General features: G+C 41.5%; 1 protein-coding gene across 1 annotated transcript in view; it reads left to right on the top strand.

The window, feature by feature from the left end:
- Positions 1–21799, top strand: part of LOC126215310 (histone-lysine N-methyltransferase 2D-like) — a 459193-nt gene that overhangs the window by 354379 nt on the left and 83015 nt on the right. The window contains exon 61 of the mRNA XM_049941991.1: positions 330–424. Coding sequence (XP_049797948.1) covers positions 330–424 — 95 coding nt within the window. The remainder of the gene's footprint in view (positions 1–329; positions 425–21799) is intronic.

The following is a 21799-nucleotide window of genomic DNA, read 5'->3' as shown; positions in this document are numbered from 1 at the left end:
TACTGGGGAGAAAGTATTAGTTAGCAGCATGCTACTGGGGAGAAAGTATTAACTGGCAGCATTTTTGGATGAGCTGTTTGGTAATTCTGCAAGGACATTAGTTATATGTCACCAATTTCCAGTTATCTGCCTATCACAAGAAGTGATTAGCTAACTGAACCCCTTTCGCAGACAGACAAATGGTGTGACCGGTTTACGTCAGTAATATTAATTTACCAAATATCTTCTGCTGTCGTGTATTTCAAACCTATGACGTAACTCGATTTGAGTAATTACTGCGTCCAGACTGTCACATTTTCTGAGCTCACAGTGTTTCTCATATCTCGCAGAGTTGAAGAAGTTAAAAAGGCGCCAATACCAGCAGAAGCGCCGTCAGAGCCAGGGCAAGGAAGCTTCGACAACCCCGAAGAAGAGGCCGCGCAAGGTAAGTGCACTGCTAATTCTCGTATCAAATGGAGGAACTGCTCTCACAGTTGAACACTTTGCCCAAAGTGTACTGCAGTAAAACCCCTTTTTAACAAATCTCTGGGGACTCGCATAATTTGTCCTTTATTGAGGTTATTTTTAATATGGCGTTCACCTTATTTACACTGAATGGATGACCACAATGTAAATCTGCATCTTTAGATGATAAAAACTATTCTTTGATCACAAGCTGTCATGTGCTGGAAACCAGCTAAACGTGAGCTTTACAGTCCTGCACTTGTAAATTACACTTATGGTCCCCCAAATAACAACATTATTCAAAGAAAGTGTCAAAAATGAAGAGTCCATTCTTTTTATTCAATATTGTATTTATTGATTAATGATAGAGTATGAATATGATAAAAAACCTCCTTAAATTGAATCTTTTGCTGTATGAAAAATTAAGAAATCCATCAGAGTGCTTTGGTTCTTTCTTCCAATATAATGTACTAACAGCTGGTTGATGCTGTAAGAACTGACAAAACTGGTGAAAAATAGCATCTAACAGCATCAGTCCTGCAGAGCTATGTAAAGTTCTATCATCATCATCATCAACAACATCATCATGCATCTGCACCATAACTTATTTTGCTTGTTCCATCACAAGAGAATCACACTTACATCCATCTAGAGATGAAAGTCAGGCTGTCATAATAAGCAACAATCCTCAACCGTCTCAATTGCTGTAACATCTGTAATGATTCCAAAACGTTTTGGAGGAATTGCTATTAAACCTCATGTGTAAGATAATACACTGAATAGGTAGAAGCATCCCCCCCCCCCCCCACACACACACACACACACCTGCGCGCGCGTTTGGTAAGGTGAAGTAGCACGCATCATTACCTTGCAGTTTAACCGTGATATGTGGTCACAGAAAATTGATGGACACAATGTTGAGTCCAACAGGACTTGAACACCTGCCTCAAAGCAGAACAAGTAAAATGCACTCGATAAATATTTCATTGACAATACAGATAAATGTATTAGTAGACAGCAATTTCTGAGTTATTAAGAATAGTATAAAGAAAACTGACTCTACAGAAACTTCACAACATTTCTTGCACAAAACAGGACTTTCAGGCTAGCAAGGAAACTCCAAGAAAAAACTATTCAATCTGTGATGCTGCTTTTGGAAGGTGCCCGAATGAACAAATCGAAAAAATAAAACATTGAATTTAAAGCTGCCAGTGATTTATTTATCATTCATACACACTACACTGTGAATATGTGTTGCAAAGTGACAAGTATTGTCAAACAACAATCACAGACAACGTTTCATTTTTCTGAATTCAGTGTTTTGTTTGGCGATCACTTCTCCTCTATGACTACAGCAGAAAAACTTGGGACTATTGTGTAGAAATGGACAGAAAAAATTTTTAAAACCTTAGAGAAAAGCCAAACTTTCAGCATTAATTAAGGAGCACAAATCTCTATATTAGCGTTGCAGCAGTACTAACCTCATTCTCATAGTGTCTCAGTAGTCACTCTCAGTCACCGCAAAGCTGAAAGTTTAAACAAGTATGGAATGGTGCTCATTTAAATACGTACATGACACCTCAATTCTCCACTAAGATATATTAATAGTAACCTTGAACAGTTTTGATAGCGCATAGAAATAGATCAGCACGTACATTCATAGTGGCGCCGCTGATTGTTCTATTGTGGCAAAAGGGGGGGGGGGGGGCGGCGTAAAATTACAGTTTGGACTCAGCACTGTCCCATAGTAATTTATTAGAGTGGATTACACTTTGGTAGTTCAGTTAATCTAGTCCATAAAGAGCTTCACAGTATCTAAAAATACACTCCTGGAAATTGAAATAAGAACACCGTGAATTCATTGTCCCAGGAAGGGGAAACTTTATTGACACATTCCTGGGGTCAGATACATCACATGATCACACTGACAGAACCACAGGCACATAGACACAGGCAACAGAGCATGCACAATGTCGGCACTAGTACAGTGTATATCCACCTTTCGCAGCAATGCAGGCTGCTATTCTCCCATGGAGACGATCGTAGAGATGCTGGATGTAGTCCTGTGGAACGGCTTGCCATGCCATTTCCACCTGGCGCCTCAGTTGGACCAGCGTTCGTGCTGGACGTGCAGACCGCGTGAGACGACGCTTCATCCAGTCCCAAACATGCTCAATGGGGGACAGATCCGGAGATCTTGCTGGCCAGGGTAGTTGACTTACACCTTCTAGAGCACGTTGGGTGGCACGGGATACATGCGGACGCCCATTGTCCTGTTGGAACAGCAAGTTCCCTTGCCGGTCTAGGAATGGTAGAACGATGGGTTCGATGACGGTTTGGATGTACCGTGCACTATTCAGTGTCCCTCGACGATCACCAGTGGTGTACGGCCAGTGTAGGAGATCGCTCCCCACACCATGATGCCGGGTGTTGGCCCTGTGTGCCTCGGTCGTATGCAGTCCTGATTGTGGCGCTCACCTGCACGGCGCCAAACACGCATACGACCATCATTGGCACCAAGGCAGAAGCGACTCTCATCGCTGAAGACGACACGTCTCCATTCGTCCCTCCATTCACGCCTGTCGCGACACCACTGGAGGCGGGCTGCACGATGTTGGGGCGTGAGCGGAAGACGGCCTAACGGTGTGCGGGACCGTAGCCCAGCTTCATGGAGACGGTTGCGAATGGTCCTCGCCGATACCCCAGGAGCAACAGTGTCCATAATTTGCTGGGAAGTGGCGGTGCGGTCCCCTATGGCACTGCGTAGGATCCTTCGGTCTTGGCGTGCATCCGTGCGTCGCTGCGGTCCGGTCCCAGGTCGACGGGCACGTGCACCTTCCGCCGACCACTGGCGACAACATCGGTGTACTGTGGAGACCTCACGCCCCACGTGTTGAGCAATTCGGCGGTACGTCCACCCGGCCTCCCGCATGCCCACTATACGCCCTCGCTCAAAGTCCGTCAACTGCACATACGGTTCACGTCCACGCTGTCGCGGCATGCTACCAGTGTTAAAGACTGCGATGGAGCTCCGTATGCCACGGCAAACTGGCTGACACTGACGGCGGCGGTGCACAAATGCTGCGCAGCTAGCGCCATTCGACGGCCAACACCACGGGTCCTGGTGTGTCCGCTGTGCCGTGCGTGTGATCATTGCTTGTACAGCCCTCTCGCAGTGTCCGGAGCAAGTATGGTGGGTCTGACACACCGGTGTGAATGTGTTCTTTTTTCCATTTCCAGGAGTGTAACTTGTTTTGATGACAGTGAAATTGCAGTCTCTTGCTAACCACAATTTTAATAAAGTATTCCCTAATTTGAATTACTGTGCATACAAAAAGTGCACAACTGTGCTGTCAGCCAACACTGAGAGTGCACCTGACCCAGGTCTCACTCGTGAGCTGTCTAGCTGCAAACTGCTAATTTTTGGTGTGGTCCAGCTGCTTACAGACAGGCATAAGAATAAACTGCATCATGCTTTGAAAGGCTGGATTTTACTTTTTTAGATCGACCACAAGAACTAATGTGATTCTGGCTCAAAGAAATACTGGTGGTCAGAAATTTAAAAAAAATATATGGGCACTATCATTCCTGCACAGTGTGAATGCCCTTGTTTACTTGTAGGAGCACCGTATTACCAGTTAGCATTAATTAGATGAAATTATTAATTAGTGGGTTAATTATCCAGTAATGGATGTCATATTGTACAGAAAAATTAAAGTAATTGAATATGTAGTAAAAGCTTGGAATCTAACAATGATTATGATGAAATTTGCAATTGCTCTGAACTTTAAATTTAATTAGTGCTTAAGATTATTATTTTTAGGTAATTTGAAATATGTTACTGAAAAGTTGGAATGCTTAGTTTTAGGAAGGTATATATCATTATACTTGGTGACTACATCCCTGATTTTGAGAGACTCTTGAAAAGTAGTGAAGCACATACAATGATGCTTGTATAGAAAGCTGGGCTAATGGAAAATGGAGGTGGTGTATTCGTTGCAGTAGACAAGAAACTCAAATCCACTGAGATAGAAATTGAAGCTGCATATGAGATTGTTTGGGCAGAACTCAGTATAAGGGGTGGGCTTAAATTATAACAGGATTCTTCTGTCGACCATCAAACTCTCCTTCTGACGTAACCGAAAATATCGTAGAAAAGGCAGTTCACCCGTATACGAGTCCTTCAAAGATAATGTAATTGTTGGTGGAGACTTTAATCATCCAATGATCAATTGGGGGGGGGGGGGGGGCAGTTTTGTCAATGGTGATTGTGACAAGACATCCTGTGAAACATTACTAAGTGACTTCTCTGAAAACTACCTAGAACACGTACTAAGGAACCTCTCTCATTATGGTAATATATTAGACCTCATCTCTTTAAGGATGTGCACATCAAAACTCGTATCAATGACCGTGAGTTGGTTGTGACAACGATTTGAGATAATCATACTTTGATAAGGGCAACTAAAGCAAGTTGAAAGATGTATATGTTCAGTAAACTAGATAAAAAACGGCTGTACAGTTATATCTCAATGGAGAAACTTTTAGCTCAGGACTGGAGCATGTAGAGGAGGTATGGCTCAAGTTTTAAAAAGTAGTTTACCTTGCTGTGGATAGATAGGTACTCATCAGAACCATTCATGATGAGAGGAACCCTCCACGAAAGGTATAAAGTCACTGTAAAGTATACTGCATAATAGATTTAACACAAAGTATAAGGCTATAGACAAAGAGGCACCAAATGCGACATGTTTCTCTGTCCCGAGGACAACGTGTGAAGCTTTCAGTGGCTGCTGTAGCAAAATGGTGTTGAAGGAGCTCTGAAAGACCAAAGAAAGTGCAGTTATATGTAAAGGCTGTTATTGGCACCAAAGTTAGCATCAAGTCACTTGTGGATCAGGCATGAATTGAAATTAAGGGTACTAAAACAGAAGCAAAAATGCTTAACTATTTTTTAAATGTTCCTTTACAAAGGAAAACTCAGGAGTATTGCTCCAGTGTTATCTTGTACCACTGAAAAAATGAGTGAAATAGATAACAGCGTGAGATGCGTTGAGAAACAGCTGAAATCATTAAAATTGGAAAAAAGCTCCAGGGTCCAATGGGATCGCTGTTAGCTTCGGTACTGAATTTGTGGTCGAGTTGGCCCTTCTTCTAATTATAATCTGTCATAGCTCCCTCAAACAAGAAACCGCGCTCTGTTTCTTGGGAGAATACACCGGTCATACGCATCTACAAGAAGGATAGTAGAAATGATCCACAAAACTACCGTACAAAATCCTTGACATCTGTTTGTTGTAGAATCTTAGAAAACAGTCTGAGCTCAGACATAATAAGATATCTCGAACAGAATGACCATCTCCGCGCCAGTCAGCACGGATTCTGAAAACATCGCTTGTGTAAAACCCGACTCACACTTTTCTCACATGACACACTGAAAGCTAAGGACCGAGGCAGTAATGAAGATGTAGTATTTCTTTATTTCTAAAAAGCATTTAACTCAGTACCACACGTATGCGTATTGTCAAAAGTACGATCGTGTGGGGTATTGAGTGAAATTTGTGATTGGATTGAGGGCTTTTTGGTAGGGAGGACACAACGTGGTATCTCGGATGGAGAGTCATCGCTAGATATAGAAGTAACTTTGGGTGCGCCCCAGGGAATTGTGTTGGGACCCTTGGTGTTCACATTGTATATTAATGACCTTGCAGATAATAGTTACAGTAAGCTCACACTTTTTGCAGATGATGCAGTTATCTACAATGAAGTAATATCTGAAAGAAGCTGCTGTAGTGGTTAATAAAAAAAAAAAAAAAAATGGAAGAAGAGAGACCGTGAAAAAGGGAAAGAATGAAAAGCAAATCGGGCTTTGTATTAATAACAGAAAAGCTATCGGACTTCGTTATTCGGAAAAGCTATTGTTGGGGTGGTCCTTGTGGCGTTTTTGAGCAAAAGTTAAACCAATTTTCACTACAAAAGTTATTGAAAAGAAACAGAGAATAACAGAATGTAACTGACAGGGGGAAGTGGCGTAGACGAGAGATCATCCTTTACCAGATTAACATGTCTTCTTTCGGGCGGCGTCCAGGTCTTCAAAAATCTCCTTCATTTCTGCATGAAAAAAACTGCTCCGAAATCTTGCAATAGTCCAGGAATCACTAATTTATACCAATTAAAATCATCTTGATACTGTATGCAATTTAATTCACTTCGCTACTTCCATCATCCGAATTTCTTAATAACTTCCACAATGCCTACACATTACAGTCAGATCAAGATTAGCCATTAAGTTTTTTACGTCAGCATCAGATCACGTCTGCCTTCAGCTTCGGCTAACAAGAGACAATTGAAACGGAATTAAAAAAAAAAAAAAAAGGTTAACAATTTTAGTAGTTTCTCTGCCGTCGAGCGCTCATACCGCTGCGACGAGATATTTTTTATCTGAGGGAACGAGTGTAGCGCGGCGAAATTCAAAGTCCCGCTACATCGCCCCCTCGACTGTCACGCTAAAACATTTAGCGTGGCAGGCTAGTAAACCTAAAAGTCAATATATGCATATTTTCATTGGAAAAGCCACGTGCATCCATAGGGGATAATCTTTCCCAACACTTACTTTCTAAACCTATAAACTAAATATAATTACTACAGTTTGGATCCTTTGTACACAATTAATATATATATTTACATGCAGTTTGTTTGAAAAAGCTGCTCGCCAGCGCAGTTAATGTTGTGTGCTCCCAGCGTTGGTTTCCCAATGCATCTCTGGCAGCACGTAGTCTTTGCGCATGCGCAGTAGCATCACTGAATTTCGCGTGCGGCAGTTTCAAAATCGCTGTGTTATGACAGTCTTGAACAGTATTCACTTTCACATAGTGTTCATTACAAGTTGTTATTCCAGCATAAATGGCGTGTTAAGTCCGGTGACACCATAAGATTGAGCGTGTGCGTGATCTGAAGCAATGTCTATGTCTTCTGTTACGACACAACACTCCAGGTCCTTGTGCGTTTTCATGACTATTGTTCCCGGGGCATATATGGTCGATGTAGTTTTTAGCCTCCACATCGCCTACGACAGGTGCTGAGTTTATTGTCTCCAAAGCATCTGAAGGCCGGCCAGGAACAACGGCGTCAATGTTCGCAAAGGTAGGTGTTTCACCACATTGTTTACACTTGTCAACAAATGTTCATTTGCAGTGTGAAAATCCTCATTATCGTCGAAGTAAATTACACTTTATATCGATTTACAAACAGTTATTTGGTTTATGCACCATAAGTTTCACAAACAACACAAAATTCGTCCTTTATAACGTTCACTGTCTAACGCAGTTTGCAACACTTTTTTGCCATATTTACATTTTAACAAAGCTCACTTTGTCCAAGCATGTTTACATCGTTAATTCTGAAAGCTTACATTTCGTGGTCACATTTCAAAATATGTTGACAATATGCAAAGTTTTTATACATATACAAATACATATAAATTTACAAGAATATGCATGTGAAATATCTATACTAAAAAAAATTATACTAAGTCCCATTGGCTTTCTTTTATTGGGGTATTAATTTTTTATTCAGGTTTGGGCGTGCCAAGGGATAAAAGACTTAATGTTTAAAAGCACGGGCTTTCCTTCATTTATTATTTCTCTCTTTCTTTTGATTCCATATCTTGGCTAGTGGTAGACCAGGCTTGTAATGCCATTCTCAATTTTCTTCATTTCTTTTAATTCATACCTGAAAGTTTACTGTCACACAATATATTCTTACATTCCATAAACAAACAATACCCAGCTGCAGGAGGTGGTAGGATAATGGAGAAAGATAGACTGGAAGAAACTATTCACTACCTATAAACTACCAAATCCTACAGCTAATACATAAAAAGAGAACACAATACATTATAACATTTGCATCACCTTCAAGGGGTGTGTGAAAGGAGGTGCTTACAATTTACCAAATCATGGGTAAATGTAAGTGTCCGTACGTCAAGTCTGTGTAGTGTAACATCATGACAGATTCTCTGTTTGTGTTGTGATTGTTCATATGACTTAGCGTATTATACCTTAACAAATTCTTGCATGAGTGAATCGCATATCTGCTCAGTACATCCTCAATATCTCCACTTCTTGTGGATACCGTCTACACAAATGGAAAATGTATCTCAGAGATTGTCTCTCTCATAATGTATATTATATAACAACATATAAAATTTCCTCTCAAGAGTTCAACCATGAACTTTCTTCTACTTTAATGAAGGTTAGACATCATGTATATGGTATATATATATCATTTCTATCTATAAATCATAAATAAAGAACATATTATTATAATTGACAGTAAAATGCCTCTTTCTCACTGTCCGTTGCTCGACATCGGCTGCACGGATGGTCACTGCTCCTTTGCACTTACCTTGCATTACCTGAAAGTCAAATGTCTTCAACGTAGATGTAATTTTGTCATCTGTTTGTTAAAGTGGAGGTGTTGTACGAATCACAAAACGGCCTTAATAACTCTATCTTTTGCTTCCTCAGGGTTTTCTGTCTTGTGTAAAAAAAAAATTTTTCTATACAAATGTATTCACATGAGGGCTGTGTAAAAAACTATATTTCAACTTAAGTTCCTTAAAATATCATTCTCCTGTCTGAACACTAACTATAAATGTTTTCTTCCACACAGTGGCTTAACAAAACTTAACGAAAGGTTACTAAGTTACACTTCTGAAATAAATTAAGGCTAACGTGTTTCCAAGTTACATTCTTATTACACTTCTTTCCACAGCTATAATCATCATTATGTTCACTCTGCTTTTCTTGCATTCGTTCATTTTCGAGGGCACTGTAAATAGATTCACCTTTAACGCCTTGTACTCACGTGTTTTAACTCATCACAAATGTTTTCTCTCAAACTGAAATTCTTATGTAATCTTAAAGATGTAGACTGTTTACTCACTTCTCTATGTAGCACAATATTACCAAACATTCTCACTCATTCCTTACTCACATATTCATCATAATATATATATTCTTATACATTAAACATATTCCTCATCAAACATTAATATATCACATACGTGGGGCCATTTGGCACTTCCATTCTCTTAAAACTCTAGTATCATCTTCCTCAAATAATCTCTTGTCTCCATCAACTACTTCACAGTAACTTACCTTCTTATATTAACTTAAATATTAACTCATTCATTCTTACATCCTCATTCATTCTGCTACATACCTATGTCATTACCGATCTCAATAGCTATTATTTCCTCTCATTATAGTGCCTTGAAATAACTAACTAGTTGTTGATTCACCTTATAATTTACAATTAACAACCAATGTAACCTGCGTAGACCTCATTCCTATATGAATATCTTTTCTCATTCAGTAAGTGTACTCACCTGGGTTTACATTCTCTTCATAATTATGTGTACAAGTGTAACTGCAGTATATAATTTCCATAAATGAATGTTTGTGTTCTTAGGCTGAATAACTTAATGTTCGTGTATTCAATACAAATATTTATGATCTCGTTTTCACAGCAACTTGCTCATTTTCAACTTAGTTATCATTATATTATGTTGTTTTAGTGCACAAAGGGTTTCAAAAGTCTGTGGGGATGCTGCCCCCTCGGCTTGTGAGATAACGGGTATTCTAGGGAGTAACAACCTGGGTGAGGTATGCTTGCTATTCTGAAAGGACCTGAATATAATAGCTGCCATTTTCTGTTCAGTTGTTTTAATTTTGTAGACTTGGGACGTGAACGCAAAAGAACAAGGTCATCAACCTGATAGGTTTATTAATTCCTGTTCTGCTGTCATTTTGTCGTCGTACCTGAGGAAACAAACCGTCTCAGCCGTTGCGCTCTTACAACACCTCACGACCGAAGCACGAGCGCTTAGCTCGGTCGTCGTCTGTTTTCAGTCGTCTGCTGTGTTTGGCCGAGTTCATTGACCAGCTCCACTATGTTTACATTCCGGCCGGTTGACGCCCACGCGTCAGCTGATGGCGCGTCGCAATTGTTATTGCTACTTCGTGGCGGGGAGTGCATAACTGTACCGGGGAACGGCGGCGGATTCCGTGGAGGGCTATGATTTGTCATGCGTGAATTTTCTGTGTTCCACATATTCTGTCGGTGATTGTTGGGATTGTTATTGTTTTGGTGGTAATTATGTCTGTTATATATCATGTTCCTGTCAAAGTAGACCGGGTTGTACCGGTTATTCTCACGTCTCCTATTGTTGTTGCTGTTGTTGTACTGTCTGTAATTTTCATTTTGCTTGTAGTTACCATTTTGATATGGGTGATAATTATTGTTATTATTATTATTCCACGAATATCTGCGGTTGTTCCTACTGTCATACACGTTTCCATTTGAATATGTTTCGCGCGCAGGCATCGTATTGTGTCGCGGCGCGGACGGATGGTTCCACCAACCACCGTCACTACGGTTCCTTTGGGGTGGGTGCTGATTTTGGTTACTAATATGAATAAAATTTGAATGGCGTGAATCGCCTCTGTAAACTACGTCCATTTGATCTACGAATTTAAAGTCTTAACGTCATTCTTCGGTACTCCTATTAATCTGTCTCGGTATGGAAAGGGTAAGTGGCTCTTTAAAGTGTCAATTATCGCTGGCAAGTCGGCTGGTTTGGACCAGTACAGTGTCTTGTCTAGGTACCTCTCAAAGTATTGTCTTAATGTCTCTTTTTTAGGGTCATTGGTCTCGGGGTTGCACACTTCTCTCCTTAGACTCTGTTGCTCATTCTCGGACCAGAATTCGTCCAAGAAGGCTTGTTCGAACTGTTCAAACGTAAGGCACCGCCGTTTCATAGCGGCACCCCACTTAGCTGCTCGTCCAACTACGTGGAAAAACACCGTCAAATGATCTAATAAACACAATAGGGTGGACTTTGTGCTTGTCCTCGCTGGAAAATGCCTGGAAATACCCATGTCTTACAAACGTGTCATCGGCCATGCCGGTTGGCATAACTGTATTGACGTAGTTTGTGTCACTTGCTACTCTAGGTGTCGTACCGTAATATTGCTCGTTTGGTGGAAAAGAAAGCTCCACATTGTAATTTTGATTGGAAATAGGTGATTTCACAAATGGTGTTCTGTCTGTGTCATTAGCCATGGTTTTAGCTGTTTTGTCGTTTCCTGACGATGCGTTTGCACCAATCCCCAAACACGGCACAACATTGTCTCGTAATTTTGTCACTTCGTCTTCTATGTATTTTGTCTCGTCTTTAACATGTGTCTTTGTTTTTGAAAGTATGTCCTGTGTAATTGTTTCAAGTTTTTTTGTCCAGATAGTCGTCACACAATTTACATTCATGTACAATTCTTTCCGCCATGTTGGTGTCGTTGTTTAGTGACGCGAGGTCCGCTTGGTCTTCTAATTTTTCTATCTTTTCTTTGAGGTGGGTTTGTTCGAGAACTACCATTGTGAGTTGTTGGGTAATATTTCCCACTTCTTCAGTCAGCTTTTCTTGGGTGGAGCTAGCTGATGTGTGGGCCTGAGTTAACTCTTCCACACGAGTGTTCACTTCCTGCTGCACATTAACTATTTGTGTTAACTGATTCTCACATCGGGTGATATTGTTTTTTGTTTCGTGTGTGAATGTAACCAAGGTTTCTTCCTGTTTAGTGACTCGATCGGACAGTGTCTCAAATCGCTGGCTGAGCTGTTGAGTGGTGTTATTTAATTCTGTCATTTGTTTTGTCGACCGTTCAAAATTTTCGGTCATAGTATGGTTTAATATGTCAATTTTCTGACTAACGTCTCATTTCATGTCTGCAAATAACTCTAATAGTCGGTCCAGTTTGTCAGTTTCCTGTGTCCGATTTGTGTCACATTGCTGAATTTGTCTCGTATTCGGTTCTGACATTGATGTTAACAATGGCGCTGACGGTCTAGTCTCGCGTCCATTCCACATTTCGTCATTTAAAGTCGCCATCTGTGTATTATCACAAATGATGCGAGTTTGAGGCAAAATCATTGCATTGATCTGTGAACTCGTCCATGGAGGGAAACGCGGACTTTCTTGTTGGTTGAAAGATGAATCTACTTCACTTAACTCATCTGCCGAAACTATCTCTACCTTACCGCGTTCCATTGTAATAGGATGTATAATAGTAAGTCAAAAGGGAATAATATAAGTCTGATTAATAAAGATTTGACTCAAATTTAGGATGAAATATTTTCTCATCAATGTAAATGATTGCTCTATTGCAAACAATGGTTGAGAAAGATGCAGCAGGGCGGACAAAATTTTTCGTAACAAATGACTGTTTGGCGCTCAAATTCACGATCTTCATATGCTACAACAATACTATAATTACCACAAACTACAATAGAGATAGATAATTTTGGAAAATTCAAGAAGAAAACTACAGGATGTGTGGAAAGGGAAAAATGGATTCTGCAGTTGGCTATTGAATGCTTGAATGAAACATAATTGTGTGACTCACCATTAAATTTTCTGTCCTGCAGCGGCTGGTCAATCACTTTTGCGTAAATCGTACTCGTCAAAATATGGATTTTCTTAATACATCTCCATCGGATAATCACCAAAAGGTCTCAAAATAACAGTTTTGCATCAATATATGCCATGAAAAGAAAAACAGATTGAATTAGTTACAAAAATTCTTTACAATATTGTGGTATCATTTGCTTAGGTACAATAAAGTTGGTGTTTTAGTTACCATTTAAAGTTCAGGATTTTTTGATATTCTCTGTTGGGAAAAAATACAAATTAAAGTTTCAAATTTGCTCAAAAACGACACATCCGAAAATTGCGTCCTGTCGCGGGAGCCAGTTTTAGTGGTTAATAAAAAAAATGGGAGAAGAGAGACCGTGAAAAAGGGAAAGAATGAAAAGCAAATCGGACTTTGTATTAATAACAGAAAAGCTATTGTTGGGGTGGTCCTTGTGGCGTTTTTGAGCAAAAGTTAAACCAATTATCACTACAAAAGTTATTGAAAAGAAACAGAGAATAACAGAATGTAACTGACAGGGGGAAGTGGCGTAGACGAGAGATCATCCTTTACCAGATTAACATGTCTTCTTTCGGGCGGCGTCCAGGTCTTCAAATATCTCCTTCATTTCTGCATGAAAAAAACTGCTCCGAAATCTTGCAATAGTCCAGGAATCACTAATTTATACCAATTAAAATCATCTTGATACTGTATGCAATTTAATTCACTTCGCTACTTCCATCATCCGAATTTCTTAATAACTTCCACAATGCCTACACATTACAATCAGATCAAGATTAGCCATTAAGTTTTTTACGTCAGCATCAGATCACGTCTGCCTTCAGCTTCGGCTAACAAGAGACAATTGAAACAGAATAAATAAAAACAAAAAAAAGTTAACAATTTTAGTAGTTTCTATGCCGTCGTGCGCTCATACTGCTGCGACGAGATATTTTTTATCTCAGGGAACGAGTGTAGCGCGGCGAAATTCAAAGTCCCGCTACACTGCATAAATAGTTAGTCAGATCGTGATAAGATTTCTAAGCAGTGCAGAAACTGGCAACTTCCTTTAAATGTTCAGAAATGTCAAATAGTGTACTTACAGAATGCAAGAATGTAGTATTCTATATTATAATATAAATGAGTCACAGTTAGAATTGGCCAACTCATACAGTTACCTCGGTGTAACACTTTGTAGGGATATGAAATGGAATGATGACATAGTCATAGGTAAAACTAGTACTAGACTTATGTTTATCAGCAAAATACTGGGGAAAAACAATCATTCTACAAAGTAGATTGCATCCGCCCCCTATATCACTCACATAGGATTCATGATGACAAAATTAGATTACTTACAGCACACAAAAAGATATTTAAACAGTCATTCTTCCCATGCCCCAAACGCAGATGGGACACAGCAAAACTCTGGTACAGAGAGACATGCTCTTTATCGTGCAGTTCGCAGTGGTTTGCAGAGTACAGATGCAGATATGTAATTGTGCTGATAAGCTCGTGATGTTTTACACATATCAAGCTATGGTGCTACCTTTAACTACTGCAACTTTTAATTAGCATGCTCTATATCCAAACTAATGTTACTCCTAGAATCAGGACAGTTAGAAGAATAAACTCATCAATGAATCTAAATTGAGGGGGGGGGGGGGGGGTCAGGCTTGAAGCTTGATGGTACTGAAAATATACCTGAGAATTAGAGAAAAGGAAAGAGAAATTTGTTATTAACAGAGATCAAAAACATAATAGAATGGGGTAGAACCACCATGCACACAACTGAAAAAAATTTGCGAGAAAATGGTTCCTTACCTACCGCAGTACTATCTAGACCTAAAACTTATACTACTGATCTGTGATTTTGCAAACGATAAAGTCCGTAGTAGTAATGCATCGAACATTTCACACTGTAACACAAGTCAATAACAGCTGACGCTTGTGAAACTGTGTGCCGGACCGAGACTCGAACTCCAGACCTTTGCCTTTCACGGGCAAGTGCTCTACCAACTGAGCTACCCAAGCACGACTCCCGTCCGGCAGTCACAGCTTTACTTCTGCCAGTATCTTGTCTCCTACCTTCCTAACTTTACAGAAGCTCTCCTGCGAACCTTGCAGAACTAGCACTCCTGAAAGAAAGGATATTGCGGTGACATGGCTTAGCCACAGCCTGGGGGATGTTTCCAGAATGAGGAGAGCTTCTGTAAAGTCTGGAAGGTAGGAGACGAGGTACTGGCAGAAGTAAAGGTGTGAGGACGGGGCATGAGTCGTGCTTGGGTAGCTCAGTTGGTAGAGCACTTGCCCGCGAAAGGCAAAGGTCCCGAGTTCGAGTCTCGGTCTGGCACACAGTTTTAATCTGCCAGGAAGTTTCATATCAGCGCACACTCCGCTGCAGAGTGAAAATCTCATTCTGGCTTGTGAAACTAATAAATGAACACCGTGTTTCACCCTCCCTGACATGAGCCTTTCAACGTACCATCAACTGGGTGGAATTTGCCCTAGAAAGATGACTTTACCCACAGTATGTTGTCAAGTTCAAGATTCTCATGTGATAAAACTTCAAACTAGTGTAATATTTGTACCTACCCAATCATTGTTCAGTGTTTATCATAATGAACTGTTCAAAAAGTCGGCAACTAGTGCGGTTACTTTAGACAGTATTTTGTTTCGTGTGATTTTTTATTACCAATATGGGTAGAAAGTATTGCGGTTATTCTATGGAGAGGTTAGGGAGAGCACTTAAGGTCATTCAGAAGGGAATGTTTCCCCCCAGAAAAACAATTTCGAATAAATTTAAAAGGAAACCTGTTCAGAGTGTTGCAATTCAATATGTTTTCAATGAGACTGAAGATAAACAAATGGTAGAGCCATTAATGGCCTGTAGTGATTCCTCTGGATTTAAATGATATAAGATTTGTTGGAAAATCATACGAGGGGCATTTGAAAAGTCTGTGCAAAGTCCGAGAGATGGCACGACTGGCGCGTAACAAGGTCATGTTTAGTTAGTAGCATCTTTGGAAAGAACGCACACCAAGTTTCAACCATATTGGTCTATTTCTTTGTGTTTGGCATTCGTGTGAATCAAGGAAGTCGAGTGATTGTTAAAAAATGGACCAAAAAAGAATTTCATGTGATAATTAAACATTACTTTATGAAAAGCAAAACGCCTCAGGAGACTAAAGAGATGCTTGATAAACGTTACGATGACTCTGCACCTTCGATTAGAACAGTTTATAAGTGGTTTCAAAATTTTCAGAGTGGCCATATGGGTACAAGTGATGCTGAACATTCTGGATGCCCTGTGGAGATTACGACTCCAGAAATTATTGATAAAATCCATGATGTGGTGATGGATGACAGAAGAGTTAAGGTGCATGAGATTGCTAGTGCTGTGGGCATATCGAATGAACAGGTACATAATATTTCGCATAAACATTTGGTAATGGGAAAGTTATCCGCAAGATGGGTTCTGCGATTTCTCACACTTGACCAAAAACGGAATCGTGTGAAGTGTTGCAAGGATGGTTTGCAGCTGTTCAGGAAGAATCCACAGGACTTTAAGCATCGTTTCGTCACTGTGGATGAAACATGGATACATTACTATACTCCTGAGACCAAACAATTATGTAAACTATCGGTTACCAACGAGGTTCTGCACCAAAAAAATCGAAGACCATTTCTTTGGCCGGAAAGGTTATGGTGACTGTCTTTTGGGATTCGCAAGGGATGATCCTCATCGACTATCTGGAAAGGGTAAAACTATTACAGGTGCATATTATTCATCGTTATTGGACAATTTGAAAACCGAGCTGCGATTGGACCGTATAAAAGTCCTTTTCCACCACGACAGTGCACCGCACACACCTCAGGAGTTGTGGTCACAAATTAATGGAAATAGAATTCCGAATTCCAACTCCTTTCACATCCCCCTATTCTCCAGACTTGGCTTCCTCGAACTCCTGTTTGTTCCCCAATTTGAAGAAATGGCCGGTGGGACAAAAATTTTATTCAAATGAGGAGGTGATTGCAGCAACTAATGGCTATTTTGCAGACTTGGACAATTCCTATTATTCAGAAGGGATCAACAAATTAGAACAGCGTTGGACGAAGTGTATAAGTTTAAAAGGAGACTATGTTGAAAAATAAAAAAGGTTTACCCCAAACACGTAAGTAGTTTTTATTTTTGCACGGACTTTTCAAACGCCCCTCATACCGTAATGAATGTGGACATCGAAGGGTTAGGTTCAGAAGTAATTTACTTCGAGAGGGATGGGTCTGGCTATTTGTAAAAAAAGAGAGAGAGAGAGAGCTGCTTGAACGTTAAAAAGATGCCTTTCTGAAGTGGGGAAGAATGATATTATTACTTATTTTGATAATTTCAATACAACACTGGCAGGTGTTTCACCACAAAATAATGTTGACTGTGATGAGACTAAACTCGGTGACGGCCCTAGTAAAAAATTGACAGTAGTGAGATGAGGTCAGAAACTTTTCAAAAGGTGCAATTTCATTGACTTTTTCAGCTACTCCAGTGGTAAACTGTTGCTCATTTATGTTGTGAACATAGCTGAACAACTTTGGGACACACAGACTCATGACGGTCCTATTGGTTTGAGATGAAATCACTCTAAAGAAGGGTGGTTTGATAGCACAACATCCCAAGACTTGTTAGACTCGGTGCTGTTTCCATATCTGCAGGGACGGAAGATTGTGATTGAGGACAATTTGTCTTCTGATCTTAGTGTTGATATTATAATGAAATGTACCAATGAAAACATAAGATCCACATTTTTGCCAGCACAATCCGCACATCTCACACAGCCACTCGATGTTGCCCTTTTTGCGCCATTAAAAAGGAAATAGAGAAGTATCCTGGCACACATTCTATTACACCATCCTTATATGGTATCATTGAATAAGGATGGGTTTGTTCAAACAAATTTCGGGCTTGCAGCCGGTCGTCATTCAATACTTCGCACGATATTTCAACTGGGCACCTGCCAGTCATCTTCAGGTGAGCCGTCGCAGACTGGCGATAAAGTTCTGTTACTACGAAAGGCCGGAGTTTACAAGATACCGTGCCAATGTGGTTTGGCTTACATAGGTCAAACCACACGCACCGCGAAAGAACGCTGCACTGAACATCAACGTTACACCCGCCTTTTGCAGCCAAGCAAGTCCGCTATTGCTGAACATTGTATTTCTTCTGGACATTCAATGGAGTATGAGAAAACAATGATTTTGTCTACAGCAACGTCTTTCTGGGACTCCATTATTAAAGAATCCGTAGAAATACGACTGGCGGAAAATCTGTTAAACCGTGACAGCGGCTACCAGCTGGACAGTGCATGGAATCCCATCATCTCCACGATTTGCTCAAATCGAAGGCGACAGAGTGTGTCGACGGCCGTGGCAAACAGCAACGCAGGGGGCGACTGAGTTCCGCTATTCCACCAGCGAGGGCGCTGCCGGCGGGCAGTGTTGGTTCAACTATCAAGTTTTCGACGCATGCGCAGAATAGTTAAAGTACGCTATATATTGCAGAGCGGAGAACTTTATCGCCAGTCTGCGACGGCTCACCTGAAGATGACTGGCAGGTGCCAAGTTGAAATATCGTGCGAAGTATTTAACGACGACCGGCTGCAAGCCCGAAATTTGTTTGAACAGTCAATTCGCCGGGAAAATTTTAAAATTCACAAGGATGGGTTTGCTTGCTCTAATACCTGAGCTGATGAAACAAGTACAAGGGGAAAGTTTGAAGCTGATATTTCTGCAGGATTCTGGGAAATGGGAATATATCCAGACACGGAAGAGATTGCTGACCAAAAATACCGGAGCCAATATCGGCACTGTGAACGTAACTGGAAATGCGGTTTTGGACTATCTCAAGAAGGAGGGAGGTGACATCAAAAAAATGGTTCAAATGGCTCTGAGCGCTATGGGCCTCAACTGCTGTGGTCATCAGTCCCCTAGAACTTAGAACTACTTAAACCTAACTAACCTAAGGACATCACACACATCCACGCCCGAGGCAGGATTCGAACCTGTGACCGTAGCAGTCGCAGGTGACAGATCAGCTGAATTTGTTCGACAACATGTGAGGGAAAGGACGGATGTTCGATCAGCGAGCACGGTCAACTCGGGATGCGGCACTCTCAGTTCTGATAGTCAGAATTGGACTCGACAGAATGCCGATTACTTTTCTGAGTGTACTACAAGTACTGATGAAGATGACCAGTACGAAACTCATTGAAACATTGCAACAAGACGATGCAACCGTCACTCGGCTGATAACCCGAGTATTAGATTGTATGCTATTGCTATCTCCCCTCTGGTTGTTGGATGTAAACCCAATGCTGCTGCCAGGGTCGCTAAGTTATCAGTTTGGTTCGCAAAATAACACACAAATTGACATTTTGATGAACAGTTGAATGTTATTTATATACCAAAATGAGCACTCGTTTTGCTTTTGTGTGCCTTAGGTGCAGCTTCCTATTGCATACATAATTTGTCTTATTTATATTGGTTCGCAAAATAACACACAAATTAACATTTTGATGAACAGTTGAATGTTATTTATATACCAAAATGAGCACTCGTTTTGCTTTTGTGTGCCTTAGGTGCAGCTTCCTATTGCATACATAATTTGTCTTATTTATATTATATTGTAGTTTCATTTAGTGTGTTGTTATCATTTTGGCCCACATTCATAAACAATCCCCATTTTGTTTACCTCTTCTTGAATTTCCCTGAGGTGCAGGCTTACATTTCAGTCGGAGTTCTCAATTCCTCCTTAAAGATAAATGACTCTTAAGAGCTCAGACACTAGTCCTTCACCACTAGTCTTTGCCACATCTCTGATGGTGGACAACTTCTCTTTCTCCGTGGCTGCATCTACTTCCAGTTCTCCACAGCTACTGTCGATTTACCACACGGTGCCCTGCTCATCACTTTTGATGCCACCTTTGTTTACACTAACATCCGTAATGCTCGTGGCCTTACCACTATTGACCACTACCCTTCCCAATGTCCGATCGATTCCAGATCTACGATCTCCTTTGTAGTCACTGTGACCAACTGTATTCTCACCCGTAAATACTTCTCCCTCGAAGGCATTACCTAGAAACAAATCTGGGGTGTAGCTATCGGCACCTGCACCGAACCGTCCTGTGCCACCCTATTAGTGGGCCGTCTAGTGGAATCCGAATTCCCTCACCCGGTTCAGATTCGTCGACGAAATCTTTGCTATCTGGATCCAGGGTGAGGACATCCTATCCGTATTCCTCCAGAACCTCGACACCTTCTCCCCCGTTCACTTCGCCTGACCCGACAACCCGACTTCTTCGATGTTGACCTTCACTTCAGAGATGGCTACATCAGTACCTCCATCCACATCAGACCTACAAACCGCCAGCAATACCTCCATTTCGACAGCTGCCACCCGTTCCGTACTCAGAAGTTCCTTCCGTACAGCTCAGCTGCCTGTGGCCGTCGCACCTGTTGTGAAGAGCAGTCCCTCTCGAAATATACCGAGGGTCTCTCTGGGGCCTTCACAGACTGTAATTACCCTCCCAGACTTGTACATTTCATTCCTTATCCCTCGAGTCACCCACCACCCCTCAAAGTCCCGCCATTCGTATACTGGGGACCGTTCCCCTCGTGAGGCGGTACAACCCAGTACTGGACTGACTGGATCACATTCTTCACCAGGCTTTGACTAGCTCTCATTGTGCCCAGGAATGAGGAATGTCCTATCCACCACTGTCCTTCCCACCCCTCCCACGGTGGTATTCCGCCACCCACCGATCCTAACAGATATCCTCGTCCGTCCCTACATGACACCTGCTCCCGACTCTTTGCCCCGTGACTCGTATCCCTGTAATAGACCGAGATGCGAGACGTGTCCCGTACATCTTCCCACTACCACCTATCCCATCAAAGGCAGAGCTACCTGCAAAACCAGGCGTGTGATCTACAAGTTAAGCTGCAACCACTATGCCGCATTGTATGTAGGCCTGACAACCAAAAAAACTGTCTGTGCGCACGAATGGCCACTGACGAGCTGTGGCAAAGAAACAGCTGGACAACTCTGTTGCTGAGCATGCTTCCCAACATGACATTCTTCTTTTCAGTGACTGCTTCACAGCCTGTGTGTGCTATCTGGATCCTCCCGCCAACACCAGAATTTCTGAATTGTGCAGGTGGGAACCTCCCTGCAATATATCCTACGTTTCCGTAACCCTCCTGGCCCCGAGTTTCGTTAGTCATTGTCCTTACCCGTCTAGCTCCCTCCCTGTTCCCATTCCATGCCACCAACACATCATCAGTGTCTTTACTTCTAGTCTCTTCCACTCCCCTTGCCCCCTCTCCCCCATCTCCCCAACCTCCAGACTGCAGCTAGTTGCCCTACCCTCTCTGCACTTCATCCCTATACAATCCCACAAGCAGCACTTTACTAACCCCTACTCCTACCCTGCTATCTCTCCCCCTCCCCACCCCAGCCTCCTCCTTACCCCCAGCCCCTGGTTGCTTTTCCCATCATGCACTGCTACTGGCAGTCGGACCTCAGCAGTTAGAGTTGTGTGTGTGTGTGTGTGTGTGTGTTTGTTTGTGTGTGTGTGTGTGTGTGTGTGTGTGTGTGTGTTTCTGACAGTCTTTTTGTTCAGCGCATCTGTGACTCGGCATCTTCACTAGATGGTGAGTAGCAACTGTCCTTTTATAATATTGTTACATTCCATCCTGGATTTTCCATTATTCAACAGTTACATAGACACCCCCTCTGCCCATTTTTATTGTAAACGCAAAAGTGTCAAAACTTCTTTCAGAAATAAGACTCGAATCATGCCATTAGCATTCATCAATGCGGAAGTGAGGCA

Source organism: Schistocerca nitens, chromosome 12, assembly GCF_023898315.1.
Source record: "Schistocerca nitens isolate TAMUIC-IGC-003100 chromosome 12, iqSchNite1.1, whole genome shotgun sequence".
NCBI classification, from domain to species: domain Eukaryota; kingdom Metazoa; phylum Arthropoda; class Insecta; order Orthoptera; family Acrididae; genus Schistocerca; species Schistocerca nitens.
The sequence above is the reverse complement of the archived record's forward strand: the minus strand, read 5'-3'. Positions and strand labels throughout refer to the sequence as shown.